At 37.1% G+C, this 26,043-nt stretch overlaps 1 protein-coding gene across 3 annotated transcripts in view; it reads left to right on the plus strand.

Moving 5' to 3' along the window:
* SLC4A4 (solute carrier family 4 (sodium bicarbonate cotransporter), member 4) overlaps positions 1–26,043 on the plus strand; it is a 343,922-nt gene that overhangs the window by 116,623 nt on the left and 201,256 nt on the right. For all 3 annotated transcript variants that reach the window (XM_011927128.1, XM_011927127.1, XM_011927129.1), the window contains exon 5: positions 4,638–4,817. In XM_011927128.1, the coding sequence (XP_011782518.1) occupies positions 4,638–4,817 (180 nt within the window). The remainder of the gene's footprint in view (positions 1–4,637; positions 4,818–26,043) is intronic.

Genomic DNA, 26,043 nt, shown 5'->3' on the forward strand with positions numbered 1-26,043 from the left:
CAGATATTTCTGCATGTCACCTAGCAGAGTGTAGAGAAGTGAGTCAGATGGAGAAACACTCAGTGCCTTCATGAACAGGAGAGAAAATTCCAAACGGTGTGGTAGACAGAGCTGGAAACAGTTGAGTGCTTGGAACTGATCAGCAAGCGTGATGAAAGTTAAAAGTTGAATTACACACTTGGATGTTTCTGTAAAACTGTCTTTGGGATCTTCATCACCAGGAAGAGCCATCTTGAGCTTCTGGTCTTCAGCAACTGACTGACCCTTTTCATGTTGTAGAAGACAGAGTACCACATTATACTGGAACGTCTTTAGCCAGTGGCCAAAGAGAGAAGGTTTTGGTATTTACTACATGTAGGAGAGGTTAACCAAGCATTCTGTGGTTTCCTTTCAATTTTTCATTACTTTTTATTATCAGCTGTGAACTTTTTCTCTAACCTCCATGCATTTACTTTAAAAATTGTCATTACATGTTAAAATTTGACACTACTAGGTCACTTTGAAGTATCATCACTCACTAATATGTTTTCTCTGCAGTCCCTGGGGCAAGCAGTCAGAGAGCCAGTGCTGTCATCCTGGAGCTGATAATACAGAAAAACAGTTCAGGGGCAAATAACACATCACAAGTAAAACAAAGAGGAGGAAAAGGGCCAGATTTCCAGAAATGGGGTGAAGAGCATGTTTGAAAGAGTGTCACTAGCTAAAAATATCTTAATCCTTTGAAATAATCAAAACCCTACAGAGGGTAAAACATGGAGGAAACGGAGCCCTTATTTCATCTAAATGACAGATGATGGCACAGTAACTTAAAGTTATAGTCATTATTTGGTTATTTAAAAAATCCTTTTATGGCAGTGGGTGAGGTGGAGTTGTTTTGTCCCAACTCATGCCAATACTTCTGAGTTGAGAATTATTCACAGCTAATTCTCAAGATGCATCTTCCCCCACACCCCAATGTTATATCAACAAATGAGAAGAAAAAGAAATAATAGCAAGCATGATTATATCAAACAAACTATAGCTGCTTTTCATCTTCCTTTGCAGTCCACCTGCTACCCCTCACCAGCCTGCCTCTGAGAGGTATCTCACCCTGCAGGCTCAAAGACAGTGCCACATCATGTGAGGGCCCTGCACCACGGTGCACGACTGTTTAAGCAGGTGTTACTTCTCACACTTATGTAAAAATTTCAGCCTATTTTTGATTCTTCTCAGGACCTCTACTTGATTTTTTCGTGAAGAACGCCTTCTGAATGTTAATAGAAAAATTTATCTTTAAAGTGTTATAAAGGATAAAACATCATTTTCACAGATTATTTTAATAGCTTTATTGTTAGTATCCTCATTGTAATTCTACATTTAAAGAGTGTCATTCACGTATGAAGCCGAGTCTATGGGAATTTTCCTCCCCTCTTAAGTTAAAAAAATTATAAGCCATTTCAGGTATTTTACCATGATGGGAAGTGAATTGGGAAAATGTAGCTCTATTTTTGGAGTCTCATTTTTATATTTAAAGGCATTCCTGAGCTGTACGTGTTGGCAGATGTATCGGTCCTATTGTTTCTTACTTTTCATACGTTTTACATTTTCAAAATGATAATAACTTTTCTAGTCACAAAACTAATGCATGTTCATTTTAAAATAACCCGGAAAACTGTTACACGTAAAATTAAAAATAGTCACTAATCTAATCTCTCAGAGCTGTCCTTTCAGCATTTTTTTCTGTATAACTCTGCACATATATAATTGATTTTACAAAATGGGATCATACTACATCATTTTAGTCTTTTTTTAAAACATAATATGAACCCTTTAATGTCATTAAATAGAAATAAAAGCATTACTATAATGGCTGCAAAATATTCAAAAAAGGATTCTTGGGCGTTTAGATTGCCTTCAAGTTTTAATTATAAAGAAAAGAAGTGAACATCTTTATTATATTGTTGTGAAATTATTTCTTTAGTATACATTTCTAATGGTAGAATATTCAAAAAATGTGAACATAGTACAGAGCTTTTGTACTGCATAGTCAATACCGCAACATTGTCATCAGAAATGGAATTGCCCATTGAATACCTTTCACGTCATGGGGGTTGATTCAAGTTTTTAATTTTTATTCCTTTGACCAAAAACCTCATAATTGGTCATATTTGTATGTTTATTTAAATTATCTTAATCTTGAAGTTGAATATTTATTTATGTATTTTTGACCCTTTGTATTTCTTTTAAGAATGTTTGTGATCTTTGTCCATTCTTCTGTCACATGGCCATCATTCTCTTGGTTTGCAAAAGCTCTGCATATATCAATTACTTTTTTTCTCTAGAGCTTAGTTTTTAAATAAAGAAAAATATTGTATGCCATGGAGAAAGATCTAAACTTAGAGTCAGAAAACCTGGTTTTATATAGGAGTTTTGCCTCTAATCAGTCCTTGTCTGTGGGCAAGTCACTATGGCCCTGTGTTCTCACCTGCGTAGCAAGAGGTTGAACTTCATGCTCCATGAAGTTCCTATCAGCTCTGCTATCATCTAGAGTTGGCACATTCTCTCCCTATTGGTAGCGTCTGTGGGATTTTGAACACTGAAGGCTTAATTTCAGTGTAGCTGTGAAATGTTACTGCCCCCACTTTCCTTTGAATGATTTCGTAGTTTATGCTTAAAGAGATCCCTATAATGTTGGCCGTTTTAATGGAAACTTAATGAAGGGCATAAAGCCACACAGATGTTTTAACCTGTTCTAACTGGTGATTTCCAGGCATTAGTAACAGAGGACCGGCTGTGCATATATAAAGATTGGTTTGAGATTTCAAGGGAGGGCGAGAATAGAGGGAGGCCCTGCCAGGAAGAGTAGATAAAAAACACTTTAGTCTACAACCCTGAAATTAGAGTAGGAGTTTGATAACACTCATAGGAGATATGGTGGGGCAGTTTGTTTGTTTTTCTGGTTCTTCTGTAAGATGGACTTTCCACTTTAAAAGGACTTAAAGGAAAGGTAGAGGGGTTGTGTTTTGTAGGCACCTGATTATTTACTGTGGAAGAGAGGTTTAATTGTAATTACAGGATCAATTCTGATAGTTTTACTGAGTGGGGTTTATGTAGTTTAAAATACTCAGAGCTAAAAGCCACTCTCAAACCAAAACATTTCTATGGGAGAAACTCTTCCTACCTTGCCCAGATTCCTTAGCAAGTGGTCCCATGTTATGTAACATTTATGGCACCTCTGTGAGGCATGTGATGAAAATCCTGGATTCAGCCTCTGCTTGGCTTCCAAATAGCTGATTGTACACTGTGTGAATTGCCAGTTTCTAGCTATAGGTTGTGAGGCCAATTCTGTGAGTGCTTAGAAGATGGACTTTTGAGAAGTTCAGTCATGCCCAAGCAAAACCCCTTGAACATCTGTAACTTCTCTTTACAAAGAAGTGGGAATCCTTGGGAGATGCTGTTATCCTACCAGTACCCATCAATTTTCTTGCCAGCCTTTTAGAAAAGAATATTTATTGTTCATTTCTCTACATTTATACACTAATGTTTGCCCAAGAGGAAGATATGAATGTGTGCTAGATGCATCCATGTGCCAGAAAGGGAGCCGTGGGATCCATTACTTTCATTCTGTGCAGAGGACAAAAGTTCTACTTGCATACATCGAGACAGACTCCTACCAATGCATATCTTGCACAGATTCTGTAATGTTTTGTCCTCAGCCCCATTCTGGCTGGAGATAAATGTTGGCCTGTCGTGAAGATGTAGAGTAGAATGCACCAGGCTTCATTTATGCTATACTGCTGACGTGCTGACTTGTGAGAAAGAGGGTTTCTTATTTTCGATTGGAATAAGAACTTACCTTCCAGCAGAATGACCTATGAGCAATTTCTATGAAACACACTCATCTTTCTGGTTAAAATCATACGAAAAACAGAGTAATAGAAACTTTACATTTTTTTTTTGGTAGTAAGACTAAGATATTAAAATTTCATTAAAAATTTCAGTCAGTTTATACTTTAAAATGTCCAATGGAAGTATATTGGAAAGTCTTTAGTTGGATCTGAACAATAAGTCTCCTTTCTTAGAAAAGACTACAACATAATTTTGTAGTTTAATCTTTCTTTCATTGGATTAACTGGTGTTCAAATGATCTGATATTGAGTATTGTTTTCTTTTACTGTATTCTATTATTAAGGACATATAACATTATAGAAGAATTTGGGAAAATAGATTTTAAAAATCAACAATGTCATTACTTTAAATTTTCTATACTCTTTTCAAGTTTTTAAATATCATTTCTATTTCTGATATACCTTTGCTATGAGTACATGAACTTTTTGACTCTTCCCCTTTTAATTGAAAAATATAAATTACTGACTTACTATGTTACAGAATAATCTGACTTATGTGAATACACCATAACTGGGATTGAAAAAACATAAAATGAATACTCTAATATTTGTATCTCTGTCATCAATGCCAGTATCTGTGTACCCTGTATCTTTATCTTTTATATAAAATGGGAAATTGGAAATTTGGAAAACAATATCTTGATGTGAAATTTGAGGATAACATCTGTAAAGTGAGAGTAAAAAAATAACTTTGTGGTCTTGTGACTGAGTTTTGTTTTTTGCTTTTGTTTTGCTTTGTTTTTGTATCAGAGATGATCGTTGACCATCAGATTGAGACAGGCCTATTGAAACCTGAACTTAAGGATAAGGTGACCTATACTTTGCTCCGGAAGCACCGGCATCAAACTAAGAAATCCAACCTTCGGTCCCTGGCTGACATTGGGAAGACAGTCTCCAGTGCAAGTAGGATGTTTACCAACCCTGATAATGGTAATGCAGAGGCCAGCTGGCTGCTGCTTTCTCTTACTTGTCTCACTTACCTTTACACCATCTCCTGTCATCTTTGTTTTAACCCTTCTCCATATTTCTTCTTTTCTTGCGTTCATATGCCATAGTCATTTCATGGTGATATTTTTAATCCAGTTGGGCAAGTTTGCAGTCTTGCTGGAAAGATTGCCGCAGTTGTTGTAGGCTGCTAATGCTATGGTGACTTGCTTACTCCATATACATCTATTCTGATTGATGGAGGTAGTTCAGTAGTAACTCTGTGATGAAACAATATAATATTAGAGATGAGTCAGCAAATTTGTAGACTATTGAGTACCTCTGTCAGTATGTTTTCAACATGGTGGTTTGCCAGAATTAGGAGGAGAATAGTAAGATATGATAAATGCCTTGAAATCTCCTATCACAAAGTGTTTGCTTATATGTGAAATGGTCTCCAGTCTATATAAATGATGACTTCATCAAAGTAAGACTCAATATTATTTTTTACCTCTAATGAAACTAATCTGATTTTTGATATATGATAATGATAGTTCCAATAATAATTATTCAAGATGGGATATTAACCCCATTATTTAATGATAAGTAAGACACTGTATCCTATCTGTAGTTTATTGATTTACCAGAGTTTCCTGTAGAATGTCTATCTTTTGTATCATTGCCTTTGTTTCAAATAAATTTCATGATTGGGAGCAATCTGAGAAGGGAGAAGTCAGTTTTCATGAGGTATGGAAAATAAAGGTATGGTGGAAAGAAGCACTAAGCATTGGGCTGATAGGGTTAGGTCTATCCTCCCATCCCACCCCCAATCTTTCTTAGTATTAAAAGAGATGAGGCCGGGCACAGTGGCTCATGCCTGTAATCCCAGCCCTTTGGGAGGCCAAGATGGGCGGATCACGAGGTCAGGAGATGGAGACCATCCTGGCTAATACGTTGAAACCCCATCTCTACTGAAAAATTACAAAAAATTAACTGGGTGTGGTGGCACACACCTGTAGTCCCAGCTACTTGGGAGGGTGAGGCCAGAGAATTGCTTGAACCCAGGAGGCAGAGGTTGCAGTGAGCCAAGATCACGTCACTGCACTTCAGCCTGGACTACAGAGCGGACTCCATCTGAGAAAAAAAAGAGAGAGAGAGAGAGAGAGAGAGAGAGATGAGTAGATAAGGGTGATTCTAATTCACTGCCCTCAGCTGCACTTTCAGAATAACATAAAACTAGTTGACATGGAAAAAGTTGGAGTAACTGAATTGCAACGCAGCCACTCCATTTCTGGAAATGAGTTTTCTCTTCTTAGTATTAAAGGTAACTGTTGGCTGGAAGAATGCTGCTAGCAGATTTTCTGGGTATATTTTTTAGACAAAACTGGTTATGTGCAAATAATTAAAATAAAATGCTTTTTATAAAAAATTTACAAAAGAGAATTGAATCTGCAGTATTTCTACTACAATTTGATGGTTCTACTGTTACCTAGAATATTGCTGCTGATGGGAAATGTTTTGGTTTTTGTGTCTCCCCTCGCTTTTTTTTGTTGTTTTAATTGTGTTTTTGGAGAGAGGGACTACTTAATGGCTAGAAAGTTATAGAATGAGTAGTTTATTATAACTGATGTCACAAATATTTTATTTAACAATGTATATTTTTGAAATTATGGCAATTAAAGTTGAAGTTACTCTTTTATTTCTTATTTAATAATCCACTTTCTCATGTAAAATGAAATCCCAGTATTTGGTGATTTAAATTATTTTATCATGGGGTTGGGGGAAGTATAAAGAAGTGAAAAAGTGCATTGTTTTCAAATATTGCTATATTTTCAAAAAGAAGAGGAATGAATATGGCATGCAGGAGGCTTTCTACCAGTATGGTGAACTTTATTTCCATGGAACTGCAGGCAGATTAGAAATTAGGAACAGATGGATCTTGGCAGCCAGAATCTTGTGCTTTAGGAGAAAGTATTTGGATGAGTTAATATTGCTTGCCATTCAATCTTTCATTCTATCTGTAGATCTGTGTACTTCAGAGAAAAGTTGAAATTGCCTTTGTCATCCACCTTTTCACTTGTGAGATGTTATATATGCTGGGCAGAAAGCAAATAGGAAGGGCAGGCAGTTCTTTTCCAGTTCTTCAGCTGATCAGCTTACACTCTGAAGCATGGAATATGATTAGACCTTTTAAAACATGTTGTTATTGGCCTTAATGCTACCTAACTTCTTTTAAATATCCAGAGGCAAGATTTAGCTTTGAGAGATCTTTTAGCAATGAATTTTGTACGCCTTCAAGGTACATTCTTATAAATTATCAAATGGCAAATTTTTGGCTTTCTAGAGGTGCTTGTTCTTAACTGGAAAGTTTGCAGAGTTACCTTTATATGTTAGGGTTTAATTACTTAATATCTTTAAAAACTATGAAATGTTCTTAGAATAAATTTCTAAACAAATGGTCTTACAATAAATTTCCAAATACAATTTCTAATAAACGAATGTTCTTAGTTTAAATTTCTATGTAAAAATTACAGAACTACTGTAGGTAGAATTATTGCTACAGTTTTAATAGACCGCGATCTTTCAATCTGTTGTAGTTGGAGCTAGATTCTAATATCTCCATGTAAAACTTAGATAAATGTGTATACCTTTGTCTTCTATCATAGGCTATAAAATATACTCAGTAACATTGCCAACTTTAGTTATAGCTAGCAACAATGTAATAAATAACTGAAATTTATAGAGATAACTTCAGAGTTGTGAATTTTTTCATTTCCCGGTGGTGTACTGGAGCGAGCTCTAATCTACTCAGGAGGGCCAATTGTTATCAGGGATTTGCAAGCTGGTTGTTAAATATAGCTACTATTAAAAATTAAATTATATAAGCATACAATTAAATAATTATATTAAAACAAAGATAATAAATACTGAAAATTTATTGTTTTCTGCCTGTTTCACTATATTTTACTGTAGTCTGTGCTCTTAAGGTTATTTGTATCTACTGTGTCTGTATGGTGGCAGAAATGCTGTAGAATAGTGTGCCATTGTGCATCTCTTTCCAGCTCTGCATTCAGTGACTATATCAGTACTTGAAATGGGCCGTTATGGTAGTATTTACCCCATAGAAACCAGCAAATGCTACAAATTAGGGCTTAATTTTTAAATTTTTTTTGATCATTTGTCTCTAGGCTTAAAGAAGTGATGGAGAAAATGCTAATAACATAGATTACATTTAAAAGTGTAAAGTGTCCATAGCTGTTAAAAGGAATAGCAGAAAAAAGTTGAAGAACATTTTTTTCAGTAATCAAAAACTGTTATCTGATTTAGGAAAAGAATCACCCACAGCATTGACAAATAGATGAAGTCTGACATATTCAATCTTCATTATTTCACTTTTGTCTTACTGGTTAACATACGTAGTAATATTAATCAACAAATGTCACAAATATTTGTTGGATATTTGATGGATGTTGGAACTATACTCATTTGCCAGTTGCGACCATATGTTAGCTACTGATATCAGAGGTTGACCAAGATCAACTAAAGCATTGTATGGGAATCAACTAACTATATGCAATTTACAATACAGTATTGTATATTTTATTATTATTTATATAAGGTGTGTTACATATTGTTGTAGGACTTTTCCTTAGTTCAGTTAAAGATGGGGTCCTTGTCACCACCATGAAAAATTAGGCTTGCAGACAATTTGAAGAGTGAGAAAAATGGAATTTATTGGGCAAAAAGGAAAAAAAGGGAAGCAGAGACTCTCAGCAGAGCGAGAGTCCTGGTAGCACAGGCTTCTGCCTTGCAGATTGAATCCCATGTACCACCCGGGAGGAGGGGGGGCCGGGCTTCTCCCCACTGCAAACAGAGCGAACTTCCCAAGGCTCCACCCCAGTGCACACTCCTCCTAGTGCACAGGCCAGTGGGAGTTTCTCCAGGAACCCCTTTATACTTGGTTGTCACAATATCCTTTATATCAGTAAAATTCAACACATACGCATGCACACACACTCACACATTCATATGTAAATATGTTTTTTTCCCCTGGAAACTGGTTTTCAAATATTTACTGGCATATCCACTATCAGCACACTACTGTCTTTATTCCTAGCTAAAGACTAACTCTCATCTTTTAGCATCCTGGTATGGCTTGGGGTTCAAGATGATTTTATGTTTTTAAAAAGCAGCAAAAACATTTTTTATCTGTAATAAATCAGGGAACAATGAAGCAAGCTTTCAAAATGCTAATTATTGTGAAATTGCTACTTGTCTGAGACATGTGTAAATTCTATGGGCATGTCTGCCAGGTACTAAATTTTAGGCAAGTGCTATCATTTCTCAATATATTAATTGAGGCCTTTCTGTAATGTTGCAGGAAGAAATTAATGAGGTTTTAGGTCATTCTGGTGTTGGATTTTTCTTTACCTACTTTTTATTTCTCACTATTGTTTTAGATTGAACTAGATGAAATTGTAATTTTTGTGGGTAAAATTAAGTTGTCAGCAGTTTCATATGATTCTACCTAATGATTCTACCTAATGATTACCTAAGAGATACTTAGCTAATAATTCTGTATTATTTTAGAGCATTATGAAAAAATAATGTTTAAGCCTGGAAATATTGCTTGATAGCATTTTAAAAATAAAGATTTATTTAGTTTGCTTTTCATTAGGAAGCAAAAGTAAATTTTATTCTTAATTGGTATTCATTCAATAAATATTTAGTAAGATGTTTATGACAAGGTTAACAACTGCATTTTAAAAAGTCATGGTTTATAAGATGAGCCATTTTTTTAATGTACCATTTAAATGGATACTTTTTATGTGTATTGTCTTATCCCAAAGCTTGCAAGAGATGGTTGAGACCTGACTTTAAGGACCCAAACCAGTGAGGAGCCTGAATTTGAGTATTCACCTTTTACTATCTTTGTAGAAAGTTGGGTAAAGCCATCATCGACCTGTCCCTGATTTTTTCCTGACTTCCTCATTTTTTCTCCCTAGATTACCATAAAGATCAGTTCCTTGCCTTCCAAGGTCTGGGAGTATAGATGCCCTTTATTGAGAATTGGTTTTAGTAATCTAATTGGATCTAGACTATAGATTTCATTTTTCCTTAATCTAATTTTATGACCTCACTTTGTATTAGTGAAAAGTTTTTCTTTTTTCAATAAAAACATGGAAAGGTAATTTAGTAGTTGCTTTTGATGTCTGTAAAAGAGAGATAATAAAGAATAAGAAAAAATATATAAAATGTTTAGAGTGGTAACTGGCACATAGTAATCACTCCACAAATGTTAGTAAATTATATACAATATGTTTAAGCACAATTAGGGAAGAAAAATCTTACATTGAGTAGGAGTGGTTTCTGGAATGATACTTGCTCTGTAGCTTACTGTTTGAAAAGAAACTAGCAGATATATTGCTGATTTATTCCCTCTGCCCTTTGTTAAGTGATACCAATAGTCTTTCATTAGCAATGGGAGGTGACGAAGACCTTTCTCCTCATAGCCCTCTTACAGAGTAGTTTGTTCCCTTCATTGGTTTTATCTTTTGCTAAATGGGTGTCAGGGAAGTCCTAAATCACAATGGAAATCCAAGACTTGGTAAAGTTGTCCCACCAGGGAGATAAGGAGCTGGAGACAGTGGCAGCTCCAAGGAGAGCGGCTGGCTCCTAGACCTCTTGGTGCTTTCCCCGTGCCTTCTCCTGGTGCCTGTGGTCTCCTCCATATTTGCAGGCACCCCGGCTCTGCTCCTGCTAGAACCTCTGCATCTTATCTTCAATTTACCACCATTTTCCTCTTTTTTTATTTAAATATGAGAAATGTAATCCACTTACTCTCATTATGAGTTGCCACTACTTACTCCTGAATCTGGATTCCTCTGTTTAAGGTTATCTGTCAGGCTGGATGCCACTTCCTAGCTGTCTCCCACATTGCTGGTTTAACATCAGCAACGTGCTGGATATAAACACACACACCTTTAGGTATTTTTGAAAGCATAGTCTATTGCTGTTACCTACAGTAACAGATAGTCATTTGCAATGCAGAACAAACAATGGAAAGAAATCAATTTTTATGGTAATAGTAATTTTAGGCTCCAGTGAAATATAAGCGATATTAGTTGGGCTCTTGTTGCATTGGATCTGATTTGAGATTAGGCCCATTTTAACCATTTGGTTTGGTATTAGATCCAGCTGCCTTGACACTGGCTTATATTGGATCTGGCTGGGACCACCACCAGGTCTGGTAGCTTTCTCGTTCCCTTGAGAAATTCTTCGCTTTTTACCTGCACTTTGGATCCCAGCTTGCCCATTTGTCTCAGGATGGATTTTTCTGCTTTCCAGGCCATCCCCCCAACTGCCCCATACCCTTGAATTCAGACATGGTCCCTTAATCAATGTGTAAGGCAGATATTTCCCTAACTTGCTTCTGAAGCTGGCCATCATGCTTCTCTAGTTCTCAGATAGATCAGTTGACATCTCGCAACTCTGAGGCCCACATCACCTTAAGGTTAGAATCATCTTCCTGCTTGCCTTTCTGCATACGATTAACTCTTTCCTAAAAGCAACAGCATACATCCAGCTGTTTTGTTCAGGACTCTCATTTTCTGTTCATTTTCATAGCGCAGATGAATGTCCTGACCAGAACCCAAATCACGATCAAACTCTTTCCCACCTGAGAATAAGTGAGCCAATCTATGGAAAGTTGCTAGCAAAGTGCCTGAATGAAATCCTGTTCCTTAATAACAGTAATTATTATGGTTATTGTTATTATGGCATTTCTAATTCATCCATCAGGCACCATTCTTATTTTCTTATTTTCCTTTTCTTTCTCCAGGCAGATGACTGATTTTCCAAATGTATAATGTGCAGATCTTTAAATAAACAACACATTTTTCTCCAAGGATCATTCCCTCTCAGTATTTGCTAACGTATTCCACTCTTTTTAGCAATGAAGAGTCGGGCTTAAGAGATATAACACAAGTGGGTATTTAGTTGTTTGACATTGAAGGCCTACTTTGTAATCTTCTTGAAGACATGGGACCGTCATTTCCAGAGGTTTCATTCAATTCTTGAGCTAATGTTTAGTAGCAGTGTGGTTATGAGCAATTTACATAATCTCTTTGAGCTTCAGTTTTTATATCTGTAAAATAAGGGTAGTAATGTCTTATTCTGTGCATATAACCAGGAATAAATGAGATACCTTTGTGAAAATTATTAAATAAGCAAAATGTGAGATGCCATTGTGCTTTAGTGCATTCATACTGCTATAACAAAGTACCTTAGATTGGGTAATTTAAAAACCATAGAAATTTACTGCTCACAATTCTGGAGGCTGGCAAGTCTAAGATCAAGGTGCCAGCAGATTTAGCGCCTGGTGAGGGCCCTTTCCTCATAGATAGTGTGTTCTATGGATCTTCACAAGGTGGAAGGGGCAGACAGATTCCTTTAAGCCTTTCAGGAGAGCATGAATCCCATTCCTGAGGGTGGTGTTGTCTTGACTTAATCACTACAAAGCCTTCACCTTTTAATACTATTGCATTGGAGATTAGGCTTCAACATGAGAATTTTGGGGAGACACAAACATTCAGATCATAGCACACTGTAAGGAACAACTATTATTCAGAAATATTTTAAGGGGAAAATTTAGTTACTTTCAGCTTTAAAATTGAGGACAGAACTTCAATTCACTACCATTATTTTGCATTTTATTATTTTCTGTTTCTCTCCATTTTTTGCCTACTACTTCATTTATATGAAAATATTCTTGGAGTTTTATTTTTAAAATAGTGCTACTTTCATTATCGACTTTGCAGATGCCAAATAATACATAATGAGTTGTCACTCATGGGCTTTCTAGTATTTTTAAATTTAGAGTATAAAGATTGATCATTATGTCTAAGTAATGACAGTTTGAGCTATCAAGAAATAATATGTGTACAGCAAGATGTTACCATGTAATAAACATATTTTTAAATTTTACTAGTTGACAGTCTGTTTTATACAGTTAGGGTCTGTGAGAGAGTAAAAGAACTGAAATGATTCTCTTTGCCTTTATTCTACCACATGTGAGTACTTTTTTCTTCATTCCCCTTTCCTGGAGAACTCATGTATTTCGAGGACACTGAACTGATTTGCTGCTGTCAACCCTGAGTAAATCTTCTTCCAAGGCTTGGTTTCCTTAATAGAGCCACCCTTACCAAGTTTTTTGTATTCCCAAGCCCCATGTTGCTCTGGGAGCAATAGAAGTGTAGGTGCAGATCTGGGACCACATCCTGCTCCCTGTGAAAGAGATATAGGAGAGGGAAGGACAGGGAAAAGTAAGGAGAGAAGGGTAAGCAAGATAGAGACATAAAATGTGAGCACCATGGGCTCATTTAAAGTAGGTATAAATTAAGATCTTCCAAGAATGACTAAGCATGCCTCATTCTACTCAACTCCTGTATCCATAGAAATACAAAGGACGAAAAGGAGATCTTTCTAGGTTTGTGAACCCAATTTCTTAAAAACCACACTTTGAATTTAAAGTAGGCCAGGATTTCTGCCTTTAGTGTTTTCCAGCACTCTTCAAGATGTTGAACAAAGGAAATGTCATTCCATTAACGATATTAGTAGTAGCAATAATAATAATGCCTCACATTATTTTAGCACCTGCTATGCATTAGGTATTGTTCTTTATGGCAGCTCTAATGTATATATCATTTCAGATGAAAAACCTGAAAGTCCGAAATAACTTGTCTAAGCATAGTAAATGTAGGAACCCAGTTTGCTTAATAATCATATGCTAATTCAACCACAAGGGGATGAGCTTCCTCAACCATAATTTATTTCCCACACATCACCAAGTCGAGGTCTCATATGTAATAATGTGATGGTGAAGGGCTCTAGAGGCCATTCTACATCTAAGCAACAAAACACACAAAACATGGCAGACAGTGGAGTGTCTTTATTGGCTTTCCAAATGGAGATTTCTAGGCAACATGTTTCGTGTATTTAGGTGAAATGCTGGTATACTTTTGGGTTAAATTTCTTGTCTATATAGCAGTGCAGAATGCATAGGAAGTGTTCGATGACTATTTGAACACATGGCATTGCAATCCCAAAAGAGTCCTAAAACATCACTATGAATAAAATTTATTTTCTTCTTAATAGGATTGTTTTAAAAAAGCATTTTTCTGGAGTTTTTTTTTTTTTTTTCTGTGTGTGTGTGTGAGGGTATCTATTTGCTTGATTCAAGAAGAGATACCCTCACATGAACAGATTTAGGATTGATGGTTTTGGACAAGTTGATTCTCAAGGGGAACATGGGTCATGTAAAAAAAATTCCTCACAACATCTTTTTCTACAGTCTGGATATTGGATACCATCACTCAAAAGCCTTTGGAGCTATATCTTTCCTCATCAGGTTGTGGTAATAGAAACCATTTTCTACCTTATTTTCTACCTGAAGTTAGGCAAAAGTGATTTAAAAGAGAATATGTAAGATAACAGCAAGGCTAAGCTGTTTATTTTGTAGCTGAAGTGTAAAAGAGGTACAATGAAAGCATTATGTAGACAAGGCATACATAATATATTATTACCATGGTATAATTGCAGAAAGTTCTGCTCTGGCTTTGGGAATGACTTCTCAAAATTTGATATTTGGAGTTAATTTATGAAGAGAAAGAAAGCAACATGAAAGGGTTACAGAGTTTGTATCTCCTCCTGCACAGAAGTACACAGAGGGTCCAAAAAATCAAAATGTAGACATTTGCCAATATAAGTAATGGATGTTGTGCAAGTCCCAGCTTTCATGAGGGTATGCTGCCAGATGGCTTCAGTCAGGCTTTGCTAAAACACAGGTGCCGAGTCTCTCTGGGCAGTTCCATTTTCATGCCTGTCTTTGGAGCCAGGTTCTTTGCTGGCGAGTGCCAGGCTCCATTCCACTGCCCCCTTGATGGTGAGGCTCTGTCTCAATGGAGGCTGTATATGCAAAAAGAAATTTCCAGCTTTAGTTCTCAACAATACACTGACAGGTTGAGGGAAGTAGAGGAGAGAGAAGCTGCTGAGGAACGTTAGTTATCAGCATGAGTTTTGGAGAAGCTGCTGACTTCCTGTACTCATGTTAGAGGCAAGCCATGGTATCAGTGATAAAATCTGGGTACCTGCATACACAGTTAGAAGCTAAAGGAATATGAATTCTCATTCTAAAGAAATTAGAAGCTAAAGGACATGTCTTCTTTTGAAGAAGTTTCCTTTGTATTATCAGTTTCTGTCAGTTCTCACTGATCTGGCATTTCACTGGGTCCTTGCCTGGACCTAGATAAATGTTTGCCAGTTGTTTAGCCTAATTCATTTAATTTCGCTAAGTCTGCAGGAGTATTGGCTCTTTAAGCGGATCACTTAGTTGTCAAAAGAAATAGGAGGCAAAACTTGGTCAGTATGATAATATACATTTCTAAATGTCTCCCTCTTAACAGAAGCAATTTGGGAACAATCTCAACCTGTTCATTTCTCTTTTTCATTTTTCTTAGTGCAATAAAAACTTGCAAAGAACTTCAATTATGGGAAACAATTAAAAATTCAGATTGCAAAGAGAAGACATCAGATTTGCCTCAAACAGGTGCTGGCACAGATGGCCTGCTCACAAGTCCTGGCTTTATTTACAGCTTTTAAACACAGACAGATAAATTGACAAAAATGTTTCTCGATTTTATAACGTGCTGAATGCCCAAATTTGGCTATAAACTTATATTAGTTTGTAAATGGTTTACTTTAAACTTTGACCTCCCAAGTCATCAGTATTCTCAAAAAGACCATTTGTCTCCCCTGTTGTTTGCACATTTAATGTGAATAGATTATCTCCTATTTGCTATTGGTTGGATATGCCTTGTTTACTGCTTTGATCATTTAATGATTGTCTTTATTAAGTCAAATTGCATGTAGTCTGATGGCTAGATATTTCCAACCTCATTGTGATTCCTTAAAGGATAATTATGCTGTCTATATTTTACTAGCCTTGGAGCATGGCATAGGAATAGCAAAATAAATGACATGGATCCCAAATGAAACTATCTTCAGGAAGAAGTTGATGGTGTTGTTTCATCCAGGTGATAAAATGTATCTGGAGGAACAATACTGTGTATTTAGCCTGCAGTATTATTTAATCTTTGCTGTGGTCTAAGATTTGGCATAGGTGCACCAAAGGTTAAAATGTTCAAATTAAAGTGAGTATTAAAGGGCCCCAGAAAATGAGGACTAACATACATCCTTAAATTGGCTTATATTAAGGTATTAATTTATCCGTACCCCAGTCCCATGTTTCTGAAGGGCTGAAAAACAGAGGAAATTGAGATCCAACTCTGTATTCATCAAGGAAAATATTTCGGAAGTGAAAGTATGAAATGTTGCTTTCTGCATCTGTGCATAAGATCCATAGACGTATCTGTTGAGTAGATCATAAGAAAGCTGCTTACTAATATGACAACCTGCACCCTATGCTTTACAAAGCTGTATGTAACTTCCCTCTGTGTGTGCTTATGTGGTTCATAATTATTAACAATCTTGATCTTACATCCTGAGATTACTGTTTATTATGTAAAGCTTTCTTCTTCTGGATATAATTTATGTTTTGTGTATTAGAACTGCAGGGTGGATCATCCATTGGTATTTGGGGAACTATAATGATTGAATGTAATTTTTTTAGACTTTTTCATTCTTTGCTGGGATTCCTTTCATCTAAGGGTGCAGGACATGGGAGGGGGTGTGTGTCTTTGTAATATGTCATTGTTCTCCTTTAACCCGCTTGTGTGATTTGCTTTAGTATTTTCTCTTCTTAATTAATGCTTCCATCCTCATCCTTGCTGTGGCTGCTCATGTGTCCTCCTCCTCCTCCTGTCTTCTGCTTCTGACACTAAAGCCCGCAGCCCGCTTGAGAACTCAGTGCCCTGCCTAGCAACCCGCACCTTGGATGATGACCCCCGAGTGCGGCGCACTCCCAGCGTGGGATGGCTAAGTAAGTCAATGGCTGGGGAAAGGGCAAGGAAGGTGGTGGTGGTCGGGAGAGGGAGGGCAGGAAGATCAGGCTTATGGTTACTGAGTGGAGGGAAACCTCAAGAATGCCTGAAAGTGTAAGATGTAAATATTCCTAAAGTCATAATTGCTGACTTATTTCTTCTACTGTCAAAGAGTACAGTAATAAAGAACTTCCTGGGTGATCTGCTGTCCTGAATCCAAGTTGAGGACCTTGTAAGGCAGTGGAAAGACTGTGAGACTAAGGAGTGGGGCTGGCAGCCCTCCCTCCTTGGGACACTTCTCTGAACCTCAGTTTCCTCATGGTGATGCTGAACTTTCTTCAGAGGACTGGGAGGAGGGTCACTGGAGATGAGGTTTCTGAAGGTGGTTTGAAAGCATTCAAGTGCTAAGTAAGAGGAAGAGCTTACTAGGTTAATGATGTTAAATACCTCAAATACCTACTGCGTGGCAGAAAGACAGAATGTGCTATGGACAAGGAGGATAAGAGAAAATCTTTACTTTTTAAAGTAAAAAAGAGGATAAGAGAGAATCTTTACTTTTTAAAGTAATAAGGAGGATAAGATAGAATCTTTACTTTTAAAAATTTAGAGCTTGGTAAAGAGACAAGATTTATGTACCTAAAACCAAAAGAGAACATGCACAGGAAGCTACATGCACTTTCCCAAATATTTCTAAATTGATTATATGTGATATAATTCTTTTAAAGTAGCGTATTAAGAGATGAATAAGGTGATTCCCTGTCCTTGGAGAGTTTCCATTCTAATGAAGGAGACAGGACATAAATAGATAACAATTGTATAAAATGATAAGTGAAATGAATGAAAATACACACACACACACACACACACACACAATTGTGAGAACATACCCTTGGCCTGGGAGTGGCAATAATAGAAAAGGCTTTTAGAGCCGGTGTTTTTTGGGCTAAATCTTAAAGGAAAAGTATGAGCTTGATACATCCATAAAGTAGAAATGTAATAATTTTCCTTGAATAATAAAAGTTGCAAATACTAAATACTTTATGTTATGCTATTTAATTTTCTGAAGAATCTTGTGAAGTGGCTATTGTTATTACCCACATTTGACAGATGAAGAAATTATACTTAGAAAGATTAAGTAACTTGCCCAGATCACATAGGTCATGTGTATAGGGCAGGACTTCAGCTTCATCATATGGTAGTTTCAACTACAATATTATGGGTGATGCCTTATTGAAGTTAAAGTATAGGAAACTTACATGATCATATTACCCAAAAGATCTGCTAATCCCACAATGAAACTCTAACACTCCACATGATTCTCTCTGCAAGAATCAAGCATTTCTTCTAATACATTCTTTTATTACATAATGATGCCTCTTGTGGAAAAAAAATTCAGGTTAAGAAGTTTAGGCCTTGGAATATGAAGTCAGGCAGGAATGGGTCTGAATCCTGTATCTACCACTCCTGGCTTCCTGACTTTGGGCAAATTACTCTTTTACTGTAAACCTGGGTGTTTCAACCAAGTATAAAACTGGGTTAATCTTACCAACATAGGATTGTTGTGAGAATTAAATTAGAAATATGTAAATATCTAGCGTAGTGCTCTGCACTCAGTTAATCCAGCATTACTGCTGATAGCAAAGTGCTTATAGAAATTGCTCAAGAGTCTCTAGCTGTTTTCATTTTTTTAAGTTTTATTTATTCCTTGTCAGACATCCAGACATTGAAGTATTTTTGTGGATAAAGTGTCAAGGAAATTGACCAAAGTCTTCAGTTTGTGGATGATATGTAAATATGGCAGCTATTTGGAAATCAACTTGAGACCAAACCCTGGACCAATCCTTCTGAGAAACACATTTTAGTAGTGAGAGAGGATTCTTCTCATTGTCTCTTTATGTCTCTTCCTAAATGATCTGCTTTGATGTATAATCACCTTCCCCAGGGCTTCTAATACTTACTGTATCCATTCAATAAATGAAATAGACACCTATTGAATAACTAAGGTGTGCAAAGTCATGTTAAATACTGCTGGTTCTACCTACCTATTCAACCTCACTTTTGTCTCTTCTCAGTATAAACTCTAATCAGCTTGTCTCTTTTCTTTTGTCCTATATCATGGAGAATCCTACCTCCATGTTTTTGTTGATAAACTCTACCCTTCCAGGAATGCTTTCTTTTTCTTTCTTTCTTTCTTCTTCTTCTTTTTTTTTTTTTTTTTGATACAGAGTCTTGCTCTGTTGCCCAGGCTGGGGTGCAGTGGCGTGATCTGTGATCTCAGCTCACTGCAACCTCTGCCTCCTGAGTTCAAGCGATTCTCCCGCCTCAGCCTCCCGAGTGGCTGGGATTACAGGGGCCCACCACCATGCCCAGCTAATTTTTGTAGTTTTAGTAGAGATGGGTTTTCGCCATGTTGGCCAGGCTGTTTTCAAACTCCTGACCTCAGGTGATCCGCCAGTCTTGGCCTCCCAAAGCTCTGGGATTACAGACGTGAACCACCACTCATGGCCCAGGAATGCCTTTTCTAGTATACCTATCCAAAACTGTTCAGTAGGACCTGAATGAAGTTCCACCTCCTTTGTAAAACAGTTTTTATAAACACAGAAGATATTTTCAAGTCTTAAAATTCCATAACTGCTATTTTCTGTGCCTTACAATGGAAGATTTACCATATATTGTTTTATATTGTTCTCTGATGTTTCATTGTCTTTATTTTTTCGTTTCAACTGTCTACGTTAAAAAAAGCCTTCTTTAGGGGCTGTATCTCATGTGTTTGTGTCCCCTCTGGTGCAGGTACCTGAAACAAGGGTGTTGTACAATACATATTTGTTGACCCTTGATACTCTATCATTTCATTAAAAGCAACCAATAGCCCAGTTTTCACTAAGGCCCATCTTGGTCACCAGAAACCGTTAACCAAAAGTGAATATTGTTTACTTGTAAAAACTATTTCCCCATATTTCTGCATGTCCTGGTCTGATGAATTTGATTATCAGTTTATTCTAATTGTTAACATGGACTTAAAAAACTGCCAGAATATTAGCTAAAAACAAATTTGTGACAAGGTTTTTTAAAGTTTATCTTGAAATATTTTAGCAAGATATTTTCAGGCCTAATGTAACTAGAAGTTACTAACTACCTTTAGAAAGCTTCATTTAAAGTTGCTTTTAGGGAGTAAGCTCTCATCATTTTTACCTTGTGTGCTTCTTATCTTCGTTGTCACCTGAGGCATATGTGCCTAGAACTCTTATCCATTTCAAATGCTGCCAAGGTATTGAATTAGAATTTGGAACAAAATCAAAAATGATTTCCTCTTACAGATCTCACCGGCAGGCCTGAAACCAGCCTGGGCCAGGGAAAACAAAAGAGAAGCTACTTTTCGGGACGAGTTAAGACCCACCTAAATGCTTTGCCATTATTAGAGCATAAGAACATACCCTATCTTGCTAGGTCCAGAATGGCTTTTCACTCTGAGTGCTTATCTGTGAATTCAGTTTGACATCTAGCAGCCAGCATCATCTGAGCCCTTAGAAAACACTTGTGTCCTTTTGCATTTACTGGCAGTCAAAATCAGCTGCTTCAGACTCTCAGGTCTGAATTTCAAAGAAAAAAAGGAGGTTCAGAGTTTTTTCTATCATCTTATGCACATTCCTGGCATCTGCCTTCACCTTGCTTTGTATTATATCTGTCTAGTTTGTCCATCTACTGGGCAGGGACCTGGTCCAGTTCAGTGTTTTGCTTTGCAGGTACTTACCCAGTGTTTAGTGTTACTATAATCATCCCAAGTATTAGTAGCTGTAATACTGTTTTCTTTGTTTTTTTATTTAATGAAACCACAGTGGTCTGACTATAGATTCTTGTTTCATTCTACAATCAGGCTACACAGTTAACATTATAATGTAAAGAACTGAATTGTAAGTGGATATTTTTTGCTTTTAAAAATTTTTCTTTGAGCATTTCTAGAATTAAATCAAAATCTTTTAACTTTTGGAGAGTTTACTGACTAAATTAAATTTACGTAATTTTTCTCTGGCTCTCGGGTCTTCGTAAAGTTTTACTTCCTTAGGAAATTGGTGAACCCAGAGAGTTCACTTTAACAAGTTCAATTAAACAGCTATTCACCAAGCTCCTTCTCTTCTAGTTATATGGTCCAATCAGAGAGAAGGAGATGAGGGAAACTCACAGATAACAATCATTTGAGAGAAGCTATAGTAAGTGTCACCAGGAGGGTAGGGGGCAGACTGGTTTGTCTATAGTGTGTACAACAGTAGCATGTATTATACTCTCCGCAAATACTAATTAGAAGAATGAATGGTGGGGTATAAACAGAGAATTGGGAAAAGAATTCCTGGGAGAGACAGACTTTTCAGTGGACCTTAAAGGAAGCGTTATATTTCCATAAATGGAGATTGTAGTAAGAGCAGGGTGGGACATTGAAAGATCATGCTAGGCTAGAGAAAAGTATAAAAGCAACTGTGTTGTTGAGAAAGTATAAATAAGAGTTTGTATGAGGTAGAGTGAGTGGATACATTAAATTAGCAGAAAGGGCATGCAAAAAAGATGTGTGGAGCTAGGGTGGCAAAATAATTGGGCCATTTTGTGGAAGGTCTATGAAAGTTTTTAGTATGGAGATTGCATGGTTAGAACTTTATATTAAGGAAATTAACCTGTCAATCATTCTTTGAGTGGAAAACAGTTAGGAGATGATTTCAGTAGACCAGTGCCGGAAAAAGGATTTAAGCTAGGATTGCGACTGTGGAAGTGGAAAGGAGGGGATAATGCAATAAATGTTATAGGAATGGCATCGTCTGGACCTAATAACTGACTGAATGTTAGGGGAGGAAGAGAAAGGAGTCCGTCCACAGGGTACCTCAGGAGCTAGCAACCAGGAAGATGATAGGAAACCATTCATGGACACAGTTGCTGGGTTTACAGAAGCATGACAGTTAAGATTTCTGCTCCCATCATACGTGTTGTGACCATCTTTGAAGGTATATTTCACTTGCAGATTTTTCGGTTACCTATCACTGGCCAAGACTCTTCTAGATTTGTACTTTGTCATCACACTCTTAGCTTGGCGTTTTTTTCTCCTAAACTTTCTTCTGAGGTGGAGAGCAACCACCACATCACGACTCTCTTTCTTGCCCAGTGAAGTTTGAGCATTCTCATCTTGGTTCCAAGCATCTCACTTTCCATCCCTCTGTTTTTTTCAGATGCAGACTTGTTTTTGAATGGAAATATTTGGGTCACTTATTGTGCCATTTCCACATATATTTTTGGCCTTTAAAATCTAAAGCAATTCCAAGTACAACTTTAAAAATTCCTTCACTGTAGCTTTTCATAGTCATAATTTTCAAAAAATTGTAAGAAATAAAATCTTTCAGCAACCTGATATCTATCTTCAGACTTTTTAGTTAATGTAAGACATTCAGAAAACGTATGTGGTATGCATGAATGAGTTACAACATTCTTAAGATACAGGCAGTTCTAGCCACTTTTTAATAAAGGAATTAGTTACTGTTTATCCTGAGTTTGTGAAAAACATCATAAATTATTTCCTTGATATCTAATATTACATTTACAATGGACTAAAATATATGCTGACTTTAGACAACTATAAATAGAGAAAATCAAGATGAGAGAATAAAAACATAGAAATTCTGTTATATTTCAGAGTACTGGGGACTTGGAGGAGATTTCAAGAGGCACAGATTTGGAAAAACGTTGGCAGTCTGCTAAAATTGTAAAACAGTTTTTTTTTTTTTTCCTAATAAGATTTTGGGATTTGTGAGGATTCAGACTTGTGCTTGACAAAATGGTGATATGTGTGATATATTTATAATCAAACTCACCTGCTCATCACCAAAGCTGTCTCTTTTCCAGGCCTTCTTGATCCTTACTATCTTTCTTCCTTCTTTCAGACTTGGAACCTTAGCGTCGACTTTGATTATGCACCCTTCTTCCCTTCTACCTCCAGTGAACCACTAGACCTGTTAAATGTTACCTCTGAATTGTTACTTGTCTCAGTCTGCTTTCTCATCTGACGGTACTTGCTTTTGTTCACATCCTTATTTCCTTTTGCATAGTCTGATCCAGTAGCTTGTTAGCTGGAGTCAGTGGTTATAGTTGGGCATATGCAAACGCATCTTACACTTTGTGTTCCAGTTGATCTTGTCATACCTGGCTGATAAGTTACCTCCTCATGTGGAAGTGTTCAGTGGCACCTGAGAGGATCTCAGACAACCTCCAAACCCTCGAGTCTGGAATTCAATGCCCAACCCATAGTGAACTAAAGTTGATTAAGTAATGTTTCACACATCTGTATTCCTTTTATCTACACTACATTTCAGCAGTGACTTCCCATTACTTGAATTTGCTGGACACTTAGTGCTTTTATCCTGAATGATTTTTCCACTTGGAATATTTCCTTCCTCCTGAAACTTTCTGTTAAAATCTTGACCATCCTTCAAGGCCCACATTCTCCTTGAAGGCTTCTTAACTTGAGATGCTCTTTACGGACCTTGAACTCTGAACCTTTTCTGAGACTCCTCACATGACATTTATCTCATTCTACTTTGCACTATAAAGGGAATAAGACACGTACTCAAAAAGTACGTGTCTTATTCCCTTTATAAGCTATCAATTTCTTAAGGGCAGGAACATATCTGATTCATTTAGGTATCCTTTATTGCAGGGATTGACAAACTGTGGCCTATGTAACAAATCCAGCTTGCCACCTGGTTTTGTAAATAAAGTTTTGTTGGAATAAAGCTATACTTATTAGTTTATATTGTTGTCTATAGCTGCTTTCATGCTACAATGGTGGAGTCATGTAGTTGTGGCAGAGATCATGTAGCCTTCGAAACCTGAAATATTTACTACTTGCCATTAAAACGTTTTCTGACCCTTATAGTCCTGGTTCTCAAAGTGGGAACTAAAGAGACCTAAGTGTCCCTGAGACCCTTTCAAAGGGATTGAAAGGTCCTAGGATTTTCATCATGTAATTCAGCCAAAACTATATATATATATATATATTTTTTTTTTTTTTCTGAGATGGAGTCTCGCTCTGTCGCCCAGGCTGGAGTGCAGTGGCGTGATCTCGGCTCACTGCAAGCTCTGCCTCCTGGGTTGACACCATTCTCCTGCCTCAGCTTCCTGAGTAGCTGGGACTTTGGACACCTGCCACCATGCCTGGCTAACTAATTTTTTTTGTATTTTTAGTAGAGACGGAGTTTCACTGTGTTAGCCAGGATGGTCTTGATCTCCTGACCTCATGATCCACCCACTTTGGCTTCCCAAAGTGCTAGGATTACAGGTGTCAGCCACTGCACCTGGCCTCCTAAAATATATTTTAACAGGTTGAACACAGAAGCAGACAAGAAAATCCAATTTTATTTCATTTAGTCATATATATATATATCTAATATATATGTTTAATATATATATATTTAAATTTATTTTGTTTACTTATTATTGAGATGGAGTCTTACTCTGTCGCCCAGGTTGGAGTGCAGTGGTGTGATCTTGCCTCATTGCAACCTCCATTTCCTGGGTTCAAGCGATTCTCCTGCCTCATTCTCCCAAGTAGCTGGGATAGCTGGGACTACATATGTGCGCCACCATGCCTGGCTAATTTTTGTGGTTTTAGTAGAGATGGGGTTTTGCCATGTTGCCGAGACTGGTCTCAAACTCCTGGCCTCAAGTTATCCACCTGCCTTGGCCTCCCAAAGTGCTGGGATTACAGGCGTGAGCACCTCACCTGGCCTCATTTAGTCGTATATTAAAGAGATTGGTAAAAATGTGAAACAATGCCTTTCTTTTTATGAAATTTTTTGTTTCTGAAAGTATAGTTGTTTTTCATAAGATATACAACTTATGTTAACACACAATGGTTTATTGTTAAAGTGAATTAATGAATAAATACTTAAAAATTTTTAGTTGTAATTCCTAATGTAATACATATTGATAGATATGGCCCAAATAAACAGACCTTCTTAATATTAATTGTGTAAAGGTGCTCTGAGACCAAAAAGTTTGATAACTGCTACTTTTTTGTGTCTGGCAGAATGCCTTATACATAGTAAATCAATATATGCTGAATGAATGAATGAACAATAGAACTAGATGGTTCAAATGAGGAATTAAATAAAGTGTAGTGGTAATAATTGAAAGTATTGAAAGGGAAGGTTAAGAGTCATTGAGAAATGATATCTACTAGGTGTTTGTGACTGTGATTCCCCTTTGTTCTCCCAGAAAACACTGATGAGGGATAGTGGAGTAGGAATGGTTTTGTTGGGGTGAGAGGAAGATCAGGTCTTCCTGGCTTTCTGTCTTTGCTGCTTTCATGACAACTAGTAGTCATGAAGAATGGGCTAGATTTTGCTATAGTGTCAGCTAGCCCCAAACATCTGTGTTGCCTAACAGCACAGACGTTTCTTTCTTACTCATGCTGCTATATGTGTAATGTGGATCTTCAGGGGTGTCTGCTCATCATTGTTAGTTAGCATCAGGCTGATAGAAGCCTTCTCTCATCTGTGCTTCCATAGTCATTGTAGCAGTAAGCAAGGGTCATGGTGGCTCACAGGCTGCCTTGTAAAGTTCTGCCCAGAAATAGTACATCGTGTTTGTGTATATTTCATTTGACGTAGTGAGTTGTGTGTTGTATTAGTCCATTTTCATGCTGCTGATAAAGACATACCTGAAACTGGGAAGAAGAAGAGGTTTAATTAGACTTACAGTTTCATGTGGCGGGGAAGGCCTCAGAATCATGGTGGGAGGTGAAAGGCGCTTCTTACATGGTAAGAGAAAATGAGGAAGAAGCAAAAGCAGAAACCCCTGATAAACCCATCAGATCTCATGAGACTTATTAACTATCAGGAGAATAGCACAGGAGAGACGGGCCCCCATGATTCAATTACCTCCCCTTGGGTACCTCCCACAACGCATGGGAATTCTGGGAGATACAATTCAAGTTGAGATTTGGGTGGGGACACAGCCAAACCATACCATGTGTCCACATCTAACTTCGAAGAATGATAATGCTACCATGTGCCCAGAAGGTGGAGATTCAGAAATGTTTGGTGGACAGCACTAATGACTACCACCCAGTCACAATGGGAATTATAACTTGACTTTGGAATGTGCTCTTCTTGGCAAGGCTGAGAGCAATGTGAAGTATGGAAGGCCACTGTGCAGAAAATCTCTTTCTGCATACTCTCATAATGGAGGATGAGGGC

The sequence above is a fragment of the Colobus angolensis genome, unplaced genomic scaffold (genome assembly GCF_000951035.1).
Source record: "Colobus angolensis palliatus isolate OR3802 unplaced genomic scaffold, Cang.pa_1.0 Scaffold70, whole genome shotgun sequence".
Lineage (NCBI taxonomy): Eukaryota > Metazoa > Chordata > Mammalia > Primates > Cercopithecidae > Colobus > Colobus angolensis.